Raw genomic sequence first — 22,438 nt, 5'->3', positions numbered from 1 at the left:
TTTTCCAGTTATTTCAAATTATTCCTCCTCTTTCTAAAACAGACTGAAAAGACCTACAAGTTTTCCATTTCAAACGTAGAAATCATTTACAGGGATCTTTGGCATAGCATACAGTTTAGGGTTAGATCTCTGGAAGCTTATACTTAGGAAACTTCACAGTGCAGAAAGGAAGAGTAGAAAATAAAACACAGAAACAACGCAACAGATCCTTAATTGACATGAGTTACTATCATCTCAGTGGCTTCCTAGGTGTTACAATGATTTTCCTCACTTGAAAATTTAGCACAGAAACGTATTTTCCTTTTCTAATTAGTATACGGAAAGGCAAAATGCGATGCTTCAGTATCAGGGTTAATGAAACTGCAAGTTCTGATTTCCTTTAATACAGTGTATTTGTGACAATGATGGTTATCAGAAGAAATATGCCCACACTGAGGTGCACAAGTGCAAGCCAAATTTTTCCACCAAAATCCCAGTGAAACACCTATCTGTATTACAATGACATACAAACTTCTCAGTTGCTTAGCAAAATTTTTCTGTGAAAATTGCTAATGGTCTATAACCAGTATAGTAGCATTCCAGTTTATATGAAATGGCACTACAGCTATTCACCAAATCCAAGTAGACAGGCTTGATTTTTTTTTTCCTCCCGTCCAGCAGGTCAGTACTCCTGGAGAGAAGTACAGCGCAGGGACTGTTAGGCAAACATCATACCCTCAGCAACAACACGTTCTGCGGCCTTGGACATTAGTATGTCTTTACCACAAAGATCCAGTGTTTGCCTGAAGAATGACGTAGTTTCTCCATTTGTTTGGCTCATGTAGCGATACCTTTAGCCTTTACATAGACACAGTGAGACATCTGATTTCTCCTCTCACTGAGCAACACTGTCCTCATTTGGGCGCTTCCTCCTTGAGCCTGTCTCTTCTAGAGGTGCCTGCCAAGGTCAGTGCCTGTGGGAAATGGTAACAGCTTAAATGCTGCCAGCAGTAGCACTCCATGACAGTCAGCAGAGAAACCTCTGAAAAAGCTGAGGATACAGTCTAATTGAAGGCTTTGTGTTTGTATTGTTTTGTTTTCTTTATCATTCTCAGTCCTGCTCCGTACCTTTTTGCTGAAGAATGCTGTAGCACATAACATGGACATAAAGCCTCCCCTGCTTTACAATGTTCGTTTTATATTCCGTTTCTCCCATCCTAGCAGAAAGATGAACCCCATGGTGTATTAAAGTTTCTCCACCACAAACAGAGGCATCTAGTATGGATTTAAAATATTTTGGCCACAGGAAAAATCAGAGTTTGAGTCCTGACATTCCTGGTTCATTTAGAAGCTGCGGCAGGTAGGAAAGTATTTGGAGGTGTTTCTTTCCCAGTGTCATCTCTGATATGGTCTGACAGATTATTAGAGAAGACCTGTGTGAGTCTTCTTGAAAAAAATACTGTCTGACATTTAGAAACTGCTTTAGATAATTCCCTGCAGCCCACCTTGCATTCTTAACTCTTTCAGAAGTGCGTATATATATATATATGTGTATGTATGTATATATATATTTTCCAGGTGGGTAATGGCTAGTATGTGCCTTTCTAGTCCTTCTGAGCCAATATCAAACACTTCAAGTGCTAGGATTACAGGTCCTGGCAGGGATTCTGAGGACTGAGGAGGAAAAAGGTGAATGGACATGATGGTTAACTTTTTAACTTAATTTAGGAATGGGAGCCTTTTCAGGCAAGAATATTGAATGAGCAACCATGCTAGATAATGTCACTGTAAAGTTCAGTTCTATTAATATGCAGAACCATGACATTGACCATGCTGTGCAGAAATCAGTCGTAGAGTGGTATTAAAAAGACACTGGAAAAGAGTATATACTTTCATCATCACAGCTATGTAATCAAAGTTTGGGAATACTTATACCTCTAAAAATTAGGTTATAGTGGTATCATGCATCCTTAAATGGTCAGAGAAATAAGCTCACATCGTGCAGGGAATGCAATGTACTCGCATTCAACCAAGCAACTAACCTGCTCCATAAAAAACATCAAATCAGTGCCTGCACTAATTATTCTACAGCAAAATTGGTATATTATCCAGGTTGTAAACCTGTTTCATTTAGTTAGTGTTTGAATTCATAGCATTGCCAACTCTCTCAGCTTTCCAGTGACCCAGCTAATTTTGGAATGGTTTCTTTTTTTGTTTAAGCCTTTTTCAGAGTAATGTGATGCAGCCATAGGTCTGTAGCTATCAAGAGACTGCTGGTGTGAGCACCCTTGGTAGAGGTGGCTACATCTGGACGTTACTTTGACATATATTGAATTTGTGGCTGTGGACAGCATGACTTCAATAATACAGGAAAACTGGGACATCTTTGGTGGACATGGAATGGGAGGAACACTGAAGCCCTCATGGAAGGTGTGTTCAGAGGAATAACAATGCAGGTCAGGAAGCAGATTTGGGGGCTTCAGGAAAACAGGAGGCAGGGGCCAAAGAGAGGCAGAGATCATGCAGATGAATGTTAAAGGGAACAGATAACAACTTTGTGACAAATGGCTCAGTAACAGCATGAAACAGATACCCTTTGGAGCATCCACTGTTGTTTGTGTTCCCACCCATCTCAGTGGTATGTGGGGTTGGTCTTCACCTGCAGTTTGTTAGGGCTGGCCATGCAGGGAGGGTTTGCTGTGGGTGTTCAATTCCTGAGGAAGAACCAGCTCTTCTCTGCCTCCCTAGGGTTCCTCATCCCCCTCTGCCTTCGGCATGGGAAGGGGAAAATACTGCAAAGATCCCAGGCTGAGGATAAAGATGGGGGAATGGGAAGGGAGGGCAGCTGAGCTAAAGAACAAGTACTTTCAGTTATTGGTATTCTTAAAAATAATTTTACACAATATTGCAGTGATTGCAGATCCACTTTTTTAGTGAAAAGAAAAATCTTTTATATAGAGGAAGAATTACTAACTATTTTTTAAGAATTTTGGGTGTGTGAGAATTGATTGCTTAAATACATATCTAACTAAATACAGTAATTGAAGTTTTTCTGCATGGATTATGGCTTTTTTTATACGTTATTGAGGAAGCTGACATAAACAGTCTTGCAATATGAAAATCTCTATAGCTCACTCAAATCTCTGTTTGAAACATCACTGCAAACAAGATGCATAAGTAGTAAGAGAGCTTAAATGTTCGTTGTTGTGCCTTCTATAGCATGGAACCAGAAAATGATGGTCAGCTATAAAAGAGATGGATAATGTTAAAACACAAGCATCTAGCATTTTCTCTCAAAAACGTGGCACACCATATGTGAATTTTGTATTTGAATGGCTTGGAGATTTTTCTGATGTTGACTTTTCCATCTGAAAGTTGACAGAAGTATACATTTAAAAATGTTAAAGACCACTAAGAACTGTATTTACAGGTGTCGGGTTATTATTTAGGTCTTAATTTGTGGGTTTGCTTTCTTGAGTTTAACAATGCAAGTACTGGATTTTCATAGTAGAAGTTAATTTAATTGCTGTCCTCGTTATATCCAACCTTGCTGTCAAAGGAGCTGTCAGTTCTGTATTGAAGTTTTGAGTGAAGATTGTTACTGGATTAAGTACTTTAAAATCACTAGCAAGCCTAGTTTAAAGACAATGGGTAAATATTTCAGAATTGCTTGTGTTTCTTTGGGTTGATGACTGTGTTTTTTCTCTGTGTTTCTAGAAGTATTATTCTGATACTGATTTTGCCTTTGCTCATATTAACTAGCATTTTAAATGAAAATAGTAAGTAAATGTAAAGAGAGACAAACTAGTACATCTGAGAAAGAAAGATGAAAAAGAAAGAAATGGATGAAGCAATTTCAGAGATTACACGGTCACAAAAAAGAAAAGAAAAAGTTAAAGCTTCCTTCTGCACTTCAGTAAATGAAGTACTATTAATTTTATCAACACTTCTGCATGTGGTCAGGCCTGTAGCAGGGTTTGAAACAGAATGGAAAAATACAGTGCAAGCTGGAAGAATGTTTGAGTATAATATGCATCCACATGAAAAACACCTGGCTCTGTGCGTCCCAAGAGAGTGCTGCCTGCGTGATGGGGTTAAAGTCTAATCAGAGCACACTTGAGCTGAGTGGAGTCTGCCTCCTCCTCACCCCTCCGCACTGTGCTGGATGTTTCCTGTTTTCTGTACTCTGCAGTCTTGCTTAACTGTCTCAAAGTCCAGCTTGTTCATCCCTATCTAATCAGAGCTATTGTTTATTAAGTGGGGTTTTTTTCCCCCATTCATCTACAGCCCTCACCCCCAATGCAGAGCGCCTGGCCTTTAACCCCACTGAAAGAAATGTCCTGTATTTCTGGCTCCACAGCAGTGTCTGTGGACACGTACATCAGGGAGGGAATGGAGGGTCTTGGGCAGGACTGTCTCAGGCCCACACAGAGCACAGAGGAGACTGCTCTTCGTTCTTTGCACCTTAAAGCTGGGCTGCAACAAACACCATGACTTGGAATGAAAAACAGGCAAGCACATAACATTATGAAACTGTTATGAACTCTTACAAAACAGGCAACCATGTAACTGTTCTGAAAATCCAAATCTTTGTAGTAATTTCAATAGCGGGGATAGCAAACAAGGATACAACTTTAAGATCAGGTTGCCAGTGGCAATGTTTCTGGGCTATGTAAAATAGCTGTAACAGGACATGAAGATAAATGCAGTAATGACACTGGTCTCTATGCCTTTCTGTTGACTTTTTGTTTTTCAAAAAGCAAGTAGGCAAACAACTGGCTGCTATAATGGGAGACACTTAACTGTTTATTACCTGCTTATCTAAGCAGCACATAGTCCCTCAAAAAAGCACACTTAGGGGCCGCATGTTAATGTTGGCATACAATTTGCAAAATACAAACTACAGCAGATGTCTGAAGTGCGCCAGTTTGATGAAAAGACCATTGTAGAAGTGGTTTCTGCACTGCTGGCGGAACACTGGACACCATGGCAGAAATTCAAAGAGAAAGTAGGCATTGAAGAATACATCGCTGGCCAGAGGCTTAATAACAGGGCAAGAACGTGTAGCACTGTTTTTCTTCATCAACATTTAAAAATCACACATCTGGGAATGTGGCATTCATATCTCGACATGCAGAACAAAGTCTTGGAATGGACACTGATATTGCTGACTCTTGGCCTATAGGTGGGCAAATAAACTGGCTGGTGTGGCAGATCCTCTCAAAGCATGAGCTGTCAGGACAGAGTCTGTGGAAATGAAGTCACTCTAGCAACAAACACACATGAGGTGAAGAAGCACAGCGCATGACTACCTAATTCTATATGCATTTTTGGCAGATGTATGTTATACTAAAGATTATTCAGAACCATATGTTGTACCCTACCATCTGCTGAATTTGGATACAGCATCTATAAAGCTGGTGTGGAAATACACAAAAAGAAACTCTTAAGTTCAGGAGAGAAACTGCCAGTGCCTTTGTAACTACAACTGTCTCCCACAGAAAATTACCTTTTTTATTTTGTGAAATATATAGCCTTTCTATACAAAAGTATACTAAGGTTAAATTCCAGCACTCAGAGCTTAATTTCTCAGGTCCTCATTAAGATGCCTCAGTACTTGATTGGAGAAGGGCCTGAGCAATGCGGTCTAATAAGACATGCTTTGAGTGGGGAATTTAGGACCAGGGACCTTCAGAGGTCCTTTTCAACCTGAATTGTTGTAGGATCCAAATTATTACATCCATGCAGATGCATGCAGATGCATAAATACCGAAGTCTCTTAGTCAAATATAGTAAGAAAAGAGATGGATCTGCTAGTCATGAAAAAAAACAGTGGCATACAGGAGGAAGAGACAATAGAGTTTTAATAGAAAGGGTTTTTTATTTGGTAGAAAGTTTGCTTGTAAATATCTTTAGAAAAAAAGTTATTCACCCTGCATCCAGCCGAATTGCTGTTGAAATACCCAGTCTGGCGACTCACAGCTCCTCACAACTGAGAGGAAGGCTTTCTCGTTCTCTCTTCAAACGCAGTGCCTTCTCACTAAAACATTGATTGTAGTTAGAAATGCTAACTAGAAAACTGCCAGAAAACATGTAGAAAACTACTACAGCGGTAGTTAGAAAATCCTCTTTGGCTTCTAATATAATAGAGACCGATGAATTCATGTTTTGTATCCTGACGGAATCATGCTTATGTTGGACATGCCTTGGAAACAAAGGTAATTTTTGTTTAGTTTAATAACTTCCCCTGAATTTTCTTGGACAGTAATGCCTTGAGTCCTGCTGTCTGGCTTGTCAAGAAAGAATCCTCTTGTGCAAGCAGTAGTTGCTGCATTAAAAAATAATCTCCAAACTACTGGGAATGAAGCAACACCCAAGAAAATCTGTATTGTTCATTTCAAAAATAGTCATGAAGTTTGTTTTAATGTGAGTAAAACCAAACTCTTAAGTCTACGTTTCAAGGATTTAATGTTAGGCCTTAAACTTACGTAGCCTGAGATACAGCAACTCAGCTCCATTCCCCTGATAGACGGAAAAGGCTTGTGTGTTTGAGACTATGTTTTTAGCTCAAATTGCGGAACAAAATCCAACAGGACTTAAGAACTCACAGTAACCTCCCATTTTCTGTTCCAAGGGCAAAGTACACTTCTGTGACTTGTCATTTCTAATAAAACGTGGCACAGAAAACAGAAAGAAAAATCAATCTGCTTGTGAAAGTTCAGAGGTGGCCGCAGAAGGAACACTCACCTGAGACCCCACATTGGCATGGTGGGCACTGAGCAAGTACCTGAGAAATTCAGAAACAGCCCCAGCAGGCTCAGTGCAAGAAGCACCCCTGTTGTAAAGGTGAATTGGGCATTTAAGGAAATTATTCCAGAAGGACATGAAGAATTTATTAACCTGCTCCTTGCACAAAGGAGTTTGTTCTCAACGGGTTTATCTGAAACTCTCTCATAGTCGGGTTCAAGCTGTAGGCCCTCTGAGTGTTGTTTGGTGTCCCGGTCAATTTCCCTCACTCCTTATGCCCTGAAAATTGTCTTCTAGTTTAGAAGGGATGCTGCAAATTCATGTTTTTAATTTTCAGCTACGAAGCTCACTGAAATTATTGACTTCCCCCGGACTTCTGGGATGACAAATAAAGTACTACTGAGCAAACAAGAAAAATAACTTTAGAGACAAACAGATAAATCATTTCCCACAGCAAAACATTTATTAACTGCATATCGTTAGCTGGTTTCTTTTCTAAGGTTTCTTTCTACCTTTTCCTTTCTTCTTCCTTTCCCTGTCCCATTTATTGTACCTTGCTGTGAGATTTCCTTTGCAAGAATGAGTATGAATGGACCCTCCATTGTCCTGGATTTGTATAGTACGAAGATAGAAAAAGAGTGAAGAGAAAGCACACCGCACGGAAACATTCACAGCTGAAGATGCATAAACACACAAGCTGTATTTCCTCACACACGCAGGCACTTAGTGGAGTAAATATACAATGACACCCAAATCCTGCCATCTTAACCATATCATAGTAAAGCCTGAGAATAGGTTTGCCCCGCTGCCACAGTGCGACCACTCTGGTATCTTTGGGATTTTCAGCAGCTGGGAATAAACGGGTTCTGCCTGTGCAATTTTTCCTTTGTCCTCTGACAAAGGTGTTTTGCCTTCAGAGTGATGTGAGATACACAAGCAGTTTTTACTCACATCTGATTTTCAAAGGTGTTACAGAAGTATTCCAGCTGATTACTAAGAGCGCAAAGCACTGCGCTGTGTTGTGAAGCCATTTCTAATTGGCTAACTTGAATTAGGCATGTGTGTTGTGTAATTGATACCGTCACCCACTGACAACCAGAGGTTTGGAACTTTTCTTTGGTTTCCTTTCTCAGGAGTTTTATGTCTTTCACATCCACAGCCAGACTTGTTAAGAGCTTAAGGCATAAATCACTTGGGAGAGACAATTATAGCTCTTCCTTCACCCAAACCAAAAACCTAAATCCCCACTGACCAAAACTCGACACAGATACTGTACTTAGTTCATTCCAAAGCTAGGAATATGGTTTCAAATACAGTTCAACCAAACTCCACGTCTAAGTGAATTTGATTTAAAGCCCACTAAAGTCCAGGTGGGCTTTTCATTAGACATAAACATTTTGGTGCCCGTTTTGATTCTGTATGTGATCTCTGTCATCTGCATGGTTTTATATTTAACTGCGCCCACAGCTGTGGTACAAAGTTCCTCTCCCAAATGCTTAACCACCAGAGCACATTTAGTTAGTGGGTCAGTATCAGAGCGGCCCCTTGATGCGTTGTGCTGTTGTTGCTTGTGTCTATGAACAGCTAGCTGTTTCCCATGGATATTTTGCCTGCTGCCAGGAGCAGTGAACGAACCACTCAGGCTGAGCTGTGAACCACAGCTCCAAAATGAAACAAGGATCCCGCACAATAGCAGCACCTGATCTAATTTTTCTGTTGCCTCTGTGCTGATAGGAAGTCAAGATAAATTCATGTTGCATGTCTAAGTCCAGTCTGCAATTGATAGGGCCTCTTTTAACGACCTGGATCCACTACAAGTGACGATAACAACCAACGCAGTAGTCATCCTATATTGTTTATAATGGCTATAATTTAGCAATGAAAACATGCATTTGTGAGCTGTCTGTGTCACATCTGGTATTCTGTTAATGGCTGTTACTCTGTTTTCTTATTCCTACCTTCAGAGGTGACCTTTAACAAAGCAGCAGAGGCTTTAAGAGCCTCTGTTCCAAGAAAAAGGAGTGGGAAGGGTGGAGATGCAGCTAGGATTTGTAGGGGGAGACAGTAACAAATAGAGGCTTTGTAAAATTTGGGGAATCTAGGCGAAATTTGTGGGAATGTTCACATAAACCACTGTTGCTTTTGAAAGATCTGCTCAAAACCACAACTTCGAAACAGAGGTCAGAGATCAGATCTTATTAAGAATGGGAAAATAAGGGGTTTTCTCCTCAGTAGCTTAATTTTGAAACATTCAGTTTGTCCAACATTTCTGTTGCCCTAAGGTAAGGATTTCTGTAAGCAATGTAAAGCAGAGCAGGCAGTATAGCTGTTTATTTTGGTGTGAGTGCTTTTTCCCTAAGAATGATTAAGGAGAGTGGATAATCCACAACCCTCAACTGGAATCCTCCAGTCCCCCATCGCAATGGGTGCATGGTGATTAGTTCCAAGTACATATTAAATAAGGTCTGCATGAACATAAATTTATTTTTTAAGAAACTTTTTTTCTTTTTAAGAGAGTTACTCTTTTTCCACCTGGAGGCACAGGATAACCAGTGTGAGCAGCACAACATCTGAGTTTGCACACTGTCTCTCTGCCCAGAGGCAAATTCTGTGGGCTTTGAGTCTGGAAAGGCATGAACAGATCACAGCAGCTTCGGGTTGTCGTTCAGCCGAAGGCTGGAATACATTCCCACATGCCGGACTAGGTTGGGTTCCACCACGTAGGCATTCTCCCCCTTAGTGCGCAGCAGCGAGTAGAGGGCAATATCCTTAGCAAAACCCTGACGGCAGTGCAGCCCCTTCAGGTAACCTAAGGCACGGCGGGCAGAAGGAGCGGAGAAAAGCATGGCAGGCGTGCAGCACTCGGTGACCGGCATGATATTATATAGGGTGGGGGCCAGCCGGCGCAGCTCCAGTATGTAATGCCGTCCCACCAGCTCTGACAAAGCCATACTGTACAAAGCAAAGAACAAGACAATGGGCCAGCTGAGGCTGGGGCGCCCAGTCGCCCAGGAGTACACACAGTTCAGCACGGGCCCCAGAAACATGCCTAGACCTAGCCACTCGAGGATTCTCATGGGTTCGGGGTTGAAGTAGTGCTGAAGCCTCTCGGGATGGTAAAGCTTGAAGTAGAGTGCATCTCTGAGGTATGGTTTGGATAACCGGGCCAACAGGAGGTGCTGCAAGACAGCAAATATCTCCTCCTCTGGCACAGCATCATCTTCCACTATGAGGATGTATTCTGGGTTGTATGCCAACAGTGACTGCTCAAGGCAGAAGACATAGTCCTGCTTCTCCTTCTCAAACTGGTTCACTCTGGGGTCAGGGTTCTCCCCAGTTCTATCACGACTGACCATAGGAAAGAAGCTGCTCAGCAGCTTGACATCCTGATGGCTACTGGGATCTGACTCCACATTACAGAGGAGGATACGGTGGCTCCAGCAGCGTGCACCACATTTCTGGAGAAGGCGGTGGAAACGGGAGGCCACTTGCAAGACATAGTGGAAATCACTCCGCCTCTGCACAGTGATAATGGTGACCAGCAGCAAGGGCTGGAAGGCATCACTGCCAGCGGCCTCGGAGGCGTTTGGTACCTGCAGCTGCTCAAAGTAATGGAGGGCAGCCTGGCCCTCCTGCTGGTTCTGCTCCAGGAATTCCTGGCTCATGGGGTTCAGGTGCCAATGCCGCAAATAGAAGTAAGAGTGGAGGAGCCGGTGGCAAATCAAAGGTGTGAGCACACCGAACGTCACCACAGTCAGTGTGAGGAGATGGACAAAAGGACTGGACCAACGGCACCACCTCCCATAGAGCTGCCAGGCTTGGTGTAACATGGCTCCTGCAGAAGGAGGGCACCCGTGCTCTATTCATGCCCTCATTCCTTCACTTGTGATGTATCCTCCCTGGATTGCAAGGGGCAGTGGCTGCCAAACGTGCACAATTTGCCCAAGCCTAGAGAAGAAGAAAAAAGACAATTAAGACCGTGATTTGAGAAAATGGAAAGCTGAGGGCTAGTCACCAAGTAAGCCAAAATAAAAGCCCCCTGAGGAGTCCCTCAGGTGGGGGCATCACAGAATTGTCATGGGAGGTTGAAGAAAGATGAGCTAAAGTTAGTTTCCAGCAAAGTGCCCCTAAGACCTTTTCTGCATGTAGGATCTCTGATCTGGCTTAGCTAGATAGGACTTTGTTGTATTTGTTACTGTGCACGTGTGCACATTGTTACAGGCAATGTGGATATGGGATGTGTGGAAATCTGTCTCTGTTGAAGGCGGAGAACTTAGATCTGGTCGCAGTGACACAGTAAGACTTGGGCCATAGCCAAGAATCAGAGCCAAGACTCTTCTATCTTAGCCTAGCAAATATTTGAGAGACAAACTTTTACCTCTGTGGAATGACACGTGCTTCCCTTCTGTTGCTCACATGCTTCCAACCCCACGCTTTTTCACTTTACTCCCCATAGTGTGAAGCCAGATAACAAAGATACCAAATTTACTTCACCAAAGCCACGTGTACGCTAAGTGTAATATGTGTGTCTATCAGTTGTCTCCTCCTCTCTAGACCCTGTAAAATACACAGTCACGGCAAAATTAACAAGTTGCAATTGAGCCATTGACTCATATTTGTTATTTAAAAGTTTTTAATTTAAAATTATATGCCTTTAATTTAAAACTGTAACATTTATTTATATATATATACATTTTTATACACACACACGCATACTTTAAGCAAACATCCACCTTCACAAAAATTAGATTTTGCCATGTTTGGCTTTTCTGTTCTGCTTCTCTGGGCTGCCATGAACGCCTAACAGCCTGGCTGCTGGAAGCTTACACAAAATCAGGGCAATTAGTCTTTTCAGATGAATTCTGCTGTGCCAGAAATTTCCCTTTTTAATCTGCTGTCTGACTCTTCCTTATACTTTCCATTCCCTCTCCTTATGAACCGAGTTATTTGTACCCCCACAGCTGATTGACTGTGCCCCATTCAATGGAGAGTTTCTCCCATTTTTAACCTTCTCCTTCATCAAGTTCTGATCACCAAATGGTGCTCCCAGGACAAAATGTTACCCTTTTTCCTTCTCTGCACTGTTGTTTGAAGCAGCCTGAGCAATCGTGTGGATGGAAAGAAATCAGGGCTGTGGCTTTTCTTCTCTGTCTCAAAAGAATGGATCATCTACAAGAAATGACTCAGAGGACACTAAGCAGGGTCTAATCCTGGGACTACTTCAAAACTGACCTCATTACCGTAGTCACAGATTTGCTGTATTTACCATTAAGAGAACCGCTTCCTATTTCCATGTGGGAATCTGACAATCTTGTGTGAAAGGTCTTTTACTAACATTAATGGAAAATATATAAGAGTTATTCCAAATACTAGTTAGAGACCAAGCACTTCATGCTGTGAAATCTCAAACCATCCTTGGCTAGACTGTGGCATCAGTGTTGTGCTATCTTATGATTCACAAAAACACGAGGCTTCAAAGATTTAGTGTAATTAATTTACACAATGCACGACAATCTGCAGGGTCTTCCCACTCTTTTTTTCTTTTGTTTGTGATTACACAGTCCTGTTTCACAGAGACTGCATGGTATTGCAACAGTGGACCTCATAAAGACCTTAAAGGTGACGGCTACATTTCAGCCAGCAGATTCAAGCCGTGATGATTGAGGACATGAAGACCTGAAATCCATCAGATGCAAAGACCTGGCATGTAAATTCACTTAATCATACAAAATCCTGGGCTTTCCTTTTTCTTATTTCCTGCTAATCAGTCACAAACATTAAGGGAACACACAAATGCAGAGTCATATTCTACAACTCACACTGGCATACTTTTGGTCTTCCTCTTAATGCCAGCAGCATTGTTGGCACTGTCCCTGAGTCAGCCTCCAGGCTTGAAAGTGAGGACCACAGTGGGAAAAGGAGATGAAGAAACGCTAGACGGTACTTTAGTTCTCAGGGAGTAAAGAAACTTATTTTCCATCTGCCAGCTATGCTGGAGATCTGAGCTACAAAAACTACGAGCCTGCAGTGAGCTCCGTAGCTCTTGGGATGCACACTGAAGGATTAATAATTCCCACTCAAGGAAGAGGCCTCCTCCCTCATACTGTCTTCTACTGAAAAGGGGGAAATGAGCGTCGCGTTTTCCCTGCAGCAGCAGGAACAGCTGCCGGGTGGCCCGGTGGGTTGTGGGGGCTGCATCCTCCCGAGAGGAATCAAAGGCAAGCCGGCCCGAGGCCTCGCCCTTCTGCAGCCCGCGCTGTTCGAGGGTCGGGCCCACCTCGCAGGCCCTGCCCCGCTCCCCGCGGCGGCCTGACCGGCTGTGGGCCCGCGGCCCGCCCCGCGGCCCCGCCTGCTGGGAGCGTTGTGCTGGGGCTCCACCTACAGGCCGCGGTGGGGTGGTGCAGGGAAGCGCCACCCTCTCGGGAGGATGCAGCTGCAGCCGGCGGGACTTCGTGCCGCCGAGCAGCTAACTCTGAAGCAGCACAGCGCACCGTAAGCCAGCCGCGCAGGTCCCCGTGTCATCTTCACAAGCCTTTCTGACTTACCCTGGCTTCACCTCCTCAGGAACACAACTCAAGGTCTTACACCTCGTACTCTGGTTTCGCAACTCAGAGCACCTCAAGGAAAACAACCATCAAAGAGGCACTTCTGCTTCTCTCCAGATCTTCCTCTGCTGCCTGGGCTGTTAGTACTCACAGTAACAACCACGCTCTTTATCAGTTTATTTGCAGAGGAAAAGTCAGCTTTCATTGAGTAGTGGAAGAACCACAGAGGCTAAAAATGGTCAGCAACTTACTAAAGTGGGTCAAATACTCTAGTTCCCGCCAAAAACAAGCTGAAGGATCTAGACAAGAGGGGAGACACTGACCCCCTCCCCATTCTTTGGCTGTTAACACTGGCAACCTGAAAATTCCAAATCTAAATAGAAATGTATTGCTTCTACAGAGGCAAAGTTTGATTTTATCTGAATCCAGAGTTTCTGGTCAGACTGTTTTCTAGTTATTAGGGTGGTTCTGATTTTATAGAAGCTATTCTGTTTTCAGAAGCGGTTAGTATGGTCACTTTCATTTTTTTCCCCTTTTAGGAGGGAAAAAAAAATGTTGTTTGTTCTTCTTTAGGCATTTAAGTGGCATTTCTGATAGAAAAATAAAGTTTGAGGAGAAAAGCAAGAATCAGAATTGGATTTTATAGTGCTTTAAAAAGCCCTGTATGAATCCTGAATAGTAACAACATTGCATCCATGTAAATACTTGCAAGTGGAGGCCACTTTTATATATGTTCTGTGTAGAACTGAGCCATTGTTTAAACATGTTTAGAAGCTATGGTGATATAAAGCTATATATTCAGCTTGTTTCTTTACTTAGATCCTCATGATGAAGATTCCTTCCTGTCCTGGTTTGAGGTAAAACAGAACCAATTTTCTGTTCAGTAATTTTACTTCTTAGCTTAGCCTCTTCTAACTCTCTGAAATTAACAGCATGTTGTGCAGAAACTGTTTGTTCTCAGAGTTTATAGTTCTTAATGTTTATAGTTCATGCCAAGGAATGGTATTACTCTATTATACCTATTGCCATAACAACCAAGGTCAGCTAATTTCATTATTTGCCCCGTTGGAGGGTGGGAAGGGGAAAAGCGTGGAGGGGTCCCACCTGCGGGGAGGAGCGGACAGGACAGGGGACCCAAAACTGACCAACAGGGTAGTCCATCCCATCTGCCTCCTGCTCAGTATACAAACCGAGGGAGCAAAGGGTCAGCTCTCTTCCTTCAATGGCTGACGTCCGAGGAGGACCCTGTCTGTTCATCTGCCTTTGATCCCGATCCGTGGGTTCCTGACTCGTCTGTGGAATCCGGTTCCCACCCATCGCTGAGTGCAGTCTGGGACTTCCCCAGACATTATATATATATATATATCATTATATGTACATATATATATAGACATTATATATATATATATCAGACATTATATATATATATAATGGGTTTATATGGGTGTGTATATATATATATGGGTTTTTCCCAGACATTATATATATATATCAAGCTCCCAAGCTTGATATGGTTTTGTATATATTGTATTTATTTCATTATTTCCTTTGTATTTTATTATTAATATTTCATTAGTTTAGTTTCTTCTAAACTTGTAAAATCTCTTTATCTCTCCTTCTCCTCTCCTTGGAGCAAGAGGTGGTGGAGAGCATCTGTCATCTCATCATTCACCAATTTGTCCAAAACTACAACACTTCAAGAAAAACCTGGTTCACCTGGTTCAAAATCTACATTCCCATGTTCATTAGTCCTCTAATTACTTGTCTGAATTATACTGTTCAGGAAAAGGTTACCTCTGCTCACACTAAGGAAGAGTACAAAAATTAGTAACGCCCTCTTTGGGGTGCAGAATACTGTCTGCTGTGCTACTGCTTTAAACAAGAAGGTGGTTTTATCTCTGCTCCAAACTCCTCTCCACAGAGTTATCCTTGGGGGTTGGCATTCCTGGAACAAAGCTTCCTACGCTTCAAAGCTGTGAAATTTGAGGAGGCTCCTAGGTAGCTAATGTATGAGAGGGCATCTCTGTCTTCTATTGCCTACTCTGTGTGCCAAAGCTGTAACTATTCCTTTATTATTACAATATTAAATGATTCCTTTTTGCCTAGCTACATCTGTTTTCAGTGTCAATGGGAAAAGCCATTCCTTTCCTAACATACAAACAGCTGGATGAAGTCGGGTGGTCAGAAGCCATAGTCATCTCTGTGAGAAACAAAGGTAGTCTCTCAGAAGACATCACACAAAGGCCAGCTGTTACAGTCTCCAGCTCAGCCACAGCAGTGGTAGTAGTAACGGTGTTCACACAAGTTGTAGTTTTGACTTATTTGTTGATTCTGTAGTGGCATCCCAAGTTGAAACCTTTGTGCAAAAAACACTTCTATGCCCCAACCTAACATTGTGTGGACAAGCTGCAACCTCAGGACCAAGCTCCTCTATTAATTAATCCTCTCTGGCAGAGACAAGAGCTTTGTCTTGGCTGTGATATTGTTAGCGCACCAGCAAACACTCCTGCTTGAATCTGAGGAAACCGATGGAAGCTTCACAAAGTCGCAAAGACCCATATAGATCTCCTTCTGTTTCATGTATGCATGCTGACAGCTGACCGTTGTGTACAGATACCCTCAGCTTCCAAAACCTGAGGTGCCTACCATGAGCTGATACATATTACGGGACGAGATGGCCAGCTTTTCTCATCTGCAATTCCTCTTGTTTTCTGACAGCTTTTAGTAGGTCAGGTGCCAGATAATATTTCTGCAATGTGTTCAGGATCACCGCGAGAACAGCGCTGCCTGGCAGAAGCCAAGCATTCACAGATCTGGTCGTTACACTTAGATGCCAAAGTGGGATTTGGGCTCCCTAGAAAATACAAACTATCTTGGCAAAGGCTGTGCCTCTAAAAACATTCAGCAGAATCTTAATGGTAAGTGCTCTGCAGTTGTTCCTTCGTTATTTTACTAGCAGGTACCAAATATCTCTCTTCCCTCTTTTACTTCAAGCACTGCTTAAAGCAGTTGTCATTATGTTGTTTCTAGACAATGAATGTCAAATTAGCCAGGCTGTTTCATTTAACTTTCACCTAATATGCTTCCTGCTATGGCAAAGACCAGGGCTGCCGGTGATGCACACAATCGCTCAGTTCTCCTGAGACTTTACTTTTTGTTTCGTATGGTCTATGTACTAAATGGCATAACACTGCTACAGTCTAATGGGTTAATGATGGCTTGAAGCGCAAGAGAAGTGGCTAGGGAGGGAGAGAGCGTTCGGACTTGGCTCTTTGCAGGACTTATGTGGTGTAAGAAATAGAAATCAATGGCACAGACATCTGTTTTGATCTGCCATTCCTCAGAGCCTGTCAATGAACATAAAAACTTTTTCTGTCCAACCAGATGGAATTTAAGCACTATTAGAAACACGAAAATGCACAGATATGCAGGGAGTTACCCCTGTGCAGTTAGGAAACCCCAGAAACTGCAGAATTGCATCCTGAATGTAAATTTACTGATAGGCTGGCCTGCTTTTCTCATTTAACTGTAGTTAACTTTTACAGGTTGTTCATAAATCCTTAGAAATCCAGGGACCACAGTTTGAAAGCTACTGAACTAACAGGCAAGGTACATGGATGTGGCAGCTGGAAGATACTTTCTCCATTTCCCTTGAACCGAGAAGGTAAAACTATGCCACAGTGAAACAAGCTGTGAATTGAATGTATATTAAGTTATGTCCCCAACTTCTGTCTTGCTTCTCATGTGTATTAATTTTCCTCTGTCACATACATCTGAAGAGAGCCCACTCTCAACACCTGCTGACGTTCACCTGGCTGCCTCCCTGCTATGCAGTGTCACGGGAAAGCAACGTTCTTACCCGATGCTATCAAGCAGTAAGGTCAGTACACAGAGCAAGTGCGAGTGGAAAGCAGCCTGGAAAAGAGAGTTCTGCAATAACAGCTTAAGACAGAGACTTAAGGCAAGGAGTTTTGTGAGGAGCTGTCTTTTAGAAGATGACACCAAAGGTTTGCGTGGCTTCATGTGCTAAAATTAATTATGCAATCTGTATCTGTCTGAATGTACATTTTCTTTTGTGCCAGAGGTAAAAAAAAGGATAGAGAATTTGATAATGATCTGTATAAAAACTGCTGCATACTTTCCAGAGATCTGCCTGGAGCCCTCCAAAATCTTAAACGTGGATTTTGGTTTAAGCTCACTTGTGCTTTAGTATAAAATTTTCATCCCTATTTGTTAAAAAAAGAAAAAACATATTAGACGAAGCTGCTGCTACTAATTGCACTAGCTATTACCTTTTGCTGTCAGCTCTTGGAATCTCAGAGCTAAATGTGCATTGACTCATCAGAGGTGCTATAGATAATTGGTATTTTACCTCCTCGTGTCACAGACTTTTGCTAAAATAAGACCAAGGCCCCTGCACACAAGATACTGTACACAAATACAGCAAGATGCAATTTCTACCTTAGTGGATCTTCAGTTTAAGAATATAAAAGATAGGAGGGAATCTCTTATTCCCAGACATGTAACAAATCAGCCTGGTTTTGTTGTCATGAACAACTAGTATTTTATAGTTTAACCACACCAGTAATCCACACAGGTAAAATATCTGGAATAATATTGAAAAAAAGGCCACTAAATGTGGTATGCTGAAGTAATAGCAACTCTTTGCAAATTAAAGCAATCTGACAGACAAGGATGAAGAAGAATCGGTCTTGCAGAAGTCTATCAGGAGCTATTCCGGAGCAGCAGAAGTGAGGTATTCCAGTGCAGCTCTTGCAGAATAGCTCCTTATACCTAGCTCTTCTGTTCAATTTTTATATGTCATTGTACCCTCGGGGCTTGCTAGGAAACCAGCCATTTCACAGTCTCTGAAAGAGAAATGTGCAGATTAAATTAGCTCCCGAGTATCTGTGATTTGGGTAGGTGTGACGGGTGCACCCGCTCTGAGTGAGTGAGCAGCACTTTGGGTCAGGCACCACCGACCCATCAGCCCTGCTGGGCAAACCATGAGAACTGTGCTAGGCCATGTCTTCTCCGGAACTGAGGAGTCTATGCCACGTCTTATCAGGAACCGGAGTCTATGCCACGTCTTATCAGGAGCTAAGAGTTACGTCCTGAGCCGGGACTAGACAGAACTACAACTGCTGCAGCTGCACACCTGCAGGTACACCAAAGCGGGGGCTGAGTACAAGTCAGTCACTTTACACTACAGATATCCGTAGCCCCCCTGAGCCCGCTGAGCTCCGAAAGGCAGTGGGCTGCACAGTGGTGATCTCCCCTTGAGCAGGGGGTTGCCCCTCGGGGTCGAGAGACCCCCTTACCTGGCATTTGGTGTCTATAACAACATAAACGACACTTTACAGGAGGCCTAAAAGTATGTTGTATGCTAACATCTATATATCCAGCTATAGCTTAAGTATTAGAAGTGTAGTAAGTAGCAGAGAGTTTGACCACCATCATAATTTAAATCATTGTTGAAATCATCAATTAGATCATTGTTCAAGTACCATTTCAACTTACTGATCAATTATTGTTAAATCGTTGTTAAATCACTGTTTAATTATCAATTATTGCTTAATCATGGTTTGATTATCATTTAATTATCATTCAATCATTGATTTATTATAATTTGATCATCATTTAACCATTAATAAAACCTTAATAATTAACCTGCGACAGTAGGGCTGGGGGTGTGGGTATATGAATGAGGGCAAAGGGAAAGAAAACAGATGCGGTGATGGCTGCTAAATGCAGAAGACGTTGCAGCTTTACTGTTGTTCATTTATGAATGTAAAGAATAAAATACAGTAATAAGGAAACAGGATATTATTTTTGTGAACAAAGGCCTTTGCTGATAAGGTTGTAAGTTTCCAGCTGGGATAGCTCTGCGTAAGAACAAAACCATAAAACCGTACCAGGTGACAACCAGAGTATTCTGGTTCTAACCTCTGTTTGAAAGAAAAAAATGTCTAGTCATATTGATAAGCAGCATTCCTCTTTGAAGAGACACTGCCTACTAATGTTAAACAGCACCGCTGACCTTTTCTCTGTCTTCACCACTTGTGTCCGAGGAATACACAAGGCTTCCTTCCCTCCAACCCCCCACCTATGAAACAGACCATTTATCCTGCACGGAAAGGGACGGTAATGGGATGCCCTGGTTATGGGGAACACTGGGGATCTGTTTGAGCCCCAAGGGAAGAAAATGGGATAAAAACAGTAGCTGAAAAATAGTCTTTTGTATAATTAGTATTACCCTTGTTGGACAGACAAGAAAGCAGCAGGCTCCACATGTGCAGGAGGGTATTTCTCCTGGGTTTTGTGCTTGCAGATGCTTGCTGAACCTGGTGTGCCTTTATGGCAGCCCATTGGTTGTACATAAAATGATTTTCTCAGCAACTGTATGAGAGCAAGCCAGCCTATGAACCTGTAGTGTGCAGCGGTATAGAGTTTCATCTTTTGCTGCACCATCTGCTGATTTGTAGCTGCAAATTTCCTCACTATAATTTTCAATGTCCGCGACTTCAGCCCTTGGGTTTCTTAGGTGCTCCTCTGTCCCTTTGGGAGAGCTGCCAGGTAGCACAAGGTGACCCTTAAAGCACTGGGATTAATAGCAGTTACCTTAGTGATGATGGTCAAAGAGAAGAGGGTGTTAGATAAAAAAAGCTGATCCCCCCCTCCGCTCTCTGCTCTCCTTACAAAACAGCAGATGGTATTTCAGCGTCCCCAGTCCTCAAGCCCCTTACCTGGACTTCTGACCAGAGAAACACTGGCCATGCTTTTACCTTGGCCGAGGGCTCCTTTGGGTGGCACCAGCCACAGGGCGGAAGCCAGATGGGTTTTTTTTTTCTTGTTTCCTTAAGAGTTTCATTCACCTTCCCTAACGGATGGACTGTTTCTTTAGGCCCCGCCAGGCTCCGGCCACCCTCTCCTCCGCTTGTCACCGCGTACAGTCACATCCTCAGAGCGAGCACAAAACATTTCCTCGTTGCCCGGAGGCTCTCCGCTTACCCCCTCCCTCACCTACAGGAGCCGAGCCCCGGGAACCGTGTCCTCCTCCGCTGCCCGTCACCCGGTAACTCCGCGCCTCCCCTCGCCCGCCTCCCCCGCGGACCACAAACACGCCCCGACACCCTCCGCTCGGGCGGTCCCCAAAGCCACGCCGGGCGAGGACGGCCCCCTCTCCCCGCGGGAGAAGAAAGAACCGCCCCCCGCCTCCCTCCCTCCCTCCCTCCCTCCCCCCCCGGGACGGCCCGAACCGCGCCGGGAGATTTACCCTTTCCCGCAGGGCAGCCTCGCCCCGCGCCTCGGGGGGGGTCCCGCAGCCTCCGCGGCCGGGAGGGCAGGGGGCGTCCATGCAGGTCCGCTGTCTGCCTTATCGTGACACTCCGCTTGTTGCTCACTTCTCTCCCGCAAATTTTTCTCCTCCCTCTCGGGCGGTGAGGGTGGGATTAAAGGCACCAAAGCCCAAACATGTGACTCCGCCGGCGGAAAGATGCTCGGAAGGAGGGGAAGGGGAGCGGGCGAGAGTGAGAAAGCGAAAACCAGAGAGGGGGGAGCTGCGTGAAAGCAGGTTAAGAAGAGAAAGGCGAATTGCCGGCGCCCCAGAAGGGCTCCCGGGGCAGAGGCCGCGCCGCAGCCCGGCTCCCCTGTTCCCCCGGCTCCCCGTTCCGGCTCCGCGGTCCCCGAACGCTGCCCGGGCAGCGCTGCGGGGCCCCGCGGTCCCCTAGGGCTGCACAAACCTCCCCCAAACCGCCCCCTTCCGCCAAAGGCAGGATTTCCAATGCACTCCAGGCACGGCTCAGGTGTATCTACCCGCTCCTACGGCCACGCCTTTGCGGCACTGCCCCGTCCTGCTCCTGCTGCGCGGCTCCCATCCCTCCCCCGCCGGCAGCCCTCCTGGGCTCCAGCCCTGTGCCTGCTGTCCAGATCTGGGTGCCTTCCTTGGGGGAGAAAAAGATCACACATACACACACACACCCCCCGCCGCTCAAGTGGAAAGTCAGTGCTCCATAATTACCAGCAGACTGTCATTACTGAATTACCACCAGACCAGTCAGTGCTTCAGAATTACCATGCATTATGTGCATGTCAACCCTGACATGTAGAAATGCTTAGCTTTCGCTGTATTAATCTGTAATGAATTCATTACAGATGTCTTCACTGAGGTGAAGAGGCTCATCCGCTATGCCAAAATTTGTATCAGGCTGTTCAGGGTCCAAAAATCACACCGAACTCACGCAAGGGTGTGTCTGACCTGCTCATTTCCCCTCCCCCTTTTGTCTGTGTTCCATTTCCCTGTTCTACACACATACCTTCTGTCCCTGTCACCATAATACTTACTTATACAAATTGTTTCTAACTACAGTTGCCTGAAATGTTCCTCAAAGAAAGTTTTCTGTCTTTCATTGTAAGGAATTGTAAGAACTCCTTAGTTTTGTGCCTGCAGCTCCAGAAAAAGTGAATGCATATATTTAAGCTAAACTATTTTCAGGCTCTGGCCTCTCTAACTTCTAGGAAAAATCTGGGAAAAAAAAAAAAAGAAGAAAATAAAGAAAAAAAACCCTTATGCTGTTTCAGTAATACACTACATTCTGCCAAAGCCCAGCTAGAATTTTGCTAGAGCCCAGTCCTGTGATTCGAAGCTTCTAGCATGATGCATGTTTTTGTTTTTTAACATGTCAGTTTATATTATTCCCTCTAATAAGCATCACGAACAAAGGAACTCAGTTATGCATGCCTGTGATTCTTCTTACAACTGGCAAGAGCTATCCTCACCTAAGACTACTTATTGTGGATCCACAATGTGGATGAAGGGGCAAAAGCCAGAGGAACAGTAACGCTATTAATACAGCCAAGCACCACATAGTAGTGACTTCTCTCCTAGGATAAGGTGAGACACGCTGGAAGGTCTGCAGGTTCACCTAGATGCATGTTACTCCCTGAAAACATAAGGAAAGACAGTAGAAGAAAGCATAGTTTCTCAGGTGATTTGCTTTCCAAAAGCCTTTGCTAACCACCTCTACTCCTTTTTCTACCAATAAATGACAGTGATTCATACTTTACCTTCCGCTTGAATGTTCTCAGCCTGCAAATATTGATGCCCTGGAAACACAATAGAACCTGGAACAGAACAGAGGAAAAAAGGTAGATGAGGGTACTGGAGG

At 43.7% G+C, this 22,438-nt stretch overlaps 1 protein-coding gene and 1 long non-coding RNA gene across 6 annotated transcripts; one reads left to right on the top strand and one right to left on the bottom strand.

The window, feature by feature from the left end:
* The first annotated feature begins 641 nt into the window (after positions 1-641).
* Positions 642-18,935, top strand: LOC134508716 (uncharacterized). 2 transcript variants are annotated; one of them, XR_010069131.1, is made up of 5 exons: positions 642-945; positions 2,200-2,409; positions 16,036-16,189; positions 16,817-16,935; positions 17,051-18,935. It is a non-coding gene; the product is annotated as an uncharacterized LOC134508716 (long non-coding RNA). The 2 variants fall into 2 exon arrangements; XR_010069130.1 differs by having other exon boundaries at positions 15,990-16,189.
* Positions 5,585-21,083, bottom strand: PGAP4 (post-GPI attachment to proteins GalNAc transferase 4). 4 transcript variants are annotated; one of them, XM_063320684.1, is made up of 2 exons: positions 20,548-21,083; positions 5,585-10,674 (listed from the first exon to the last, which is right to left on the bottom strand). In XM_063320684.1, the coding sequence occupies exon 2, from the start codon at positions 10,554-10,556 to the stop codon at positions 9,369-9,371; it is 1,188 nt and encodes a 395-aa protein (XP_063176754.1). In that variant the 5' UTR covers positions 10,557-10,674; positions 20,548-21,083; the 3' UTR covers positions 5,585-9,368. The 4 variants fall into 4 exon arrangements, with proteins under 4 accessions (XP_063176754.1, XP_063176755.1, XP_063176756.1 ...); XM_063320685.1 differs by lacking the exon at positions 20,548-21,083 and adding an exon at positions 20,018-20,479; XM_063320686.1 differs by lacking the exon at positions 20,548-21,083 and adding an exon at positions 20,057-20,479.
* Between the last annotated feature and the right edge of the window lie 1,355 nt (positions 21,084-22,438).

This window comes from Chroicocephalus ridibundus, chromosome Z (genome assembly GCF_963924245.1).
Source record: "Chroicocephalus ridibundus chromosome Z, bChrRid1.1, whole genome shotgun sequence".
Taxonomy (NCBI): Eukaryota; Metazoa; Chordata; class Aves; order Charadriiformes; family Laridae; genus Chroicocephalus; species Chroicocephalus ridibundus.
The sequence above is the reverse complement of the archived record's forward strand: the minus strand, read 5'-3'. Positions and strand labels throughout refer to the sequence as shown.

Bases quoted from the DNA above. Each gene is read 5' to 3' on its own strand.
- PGAP4 (XM_063320684.1), bottom strand. From the start codon at position 10,556: ATGTTACACCAAGCCTGGCAGCTCTATGGGAGGTGGTGCCGTTGGTCC.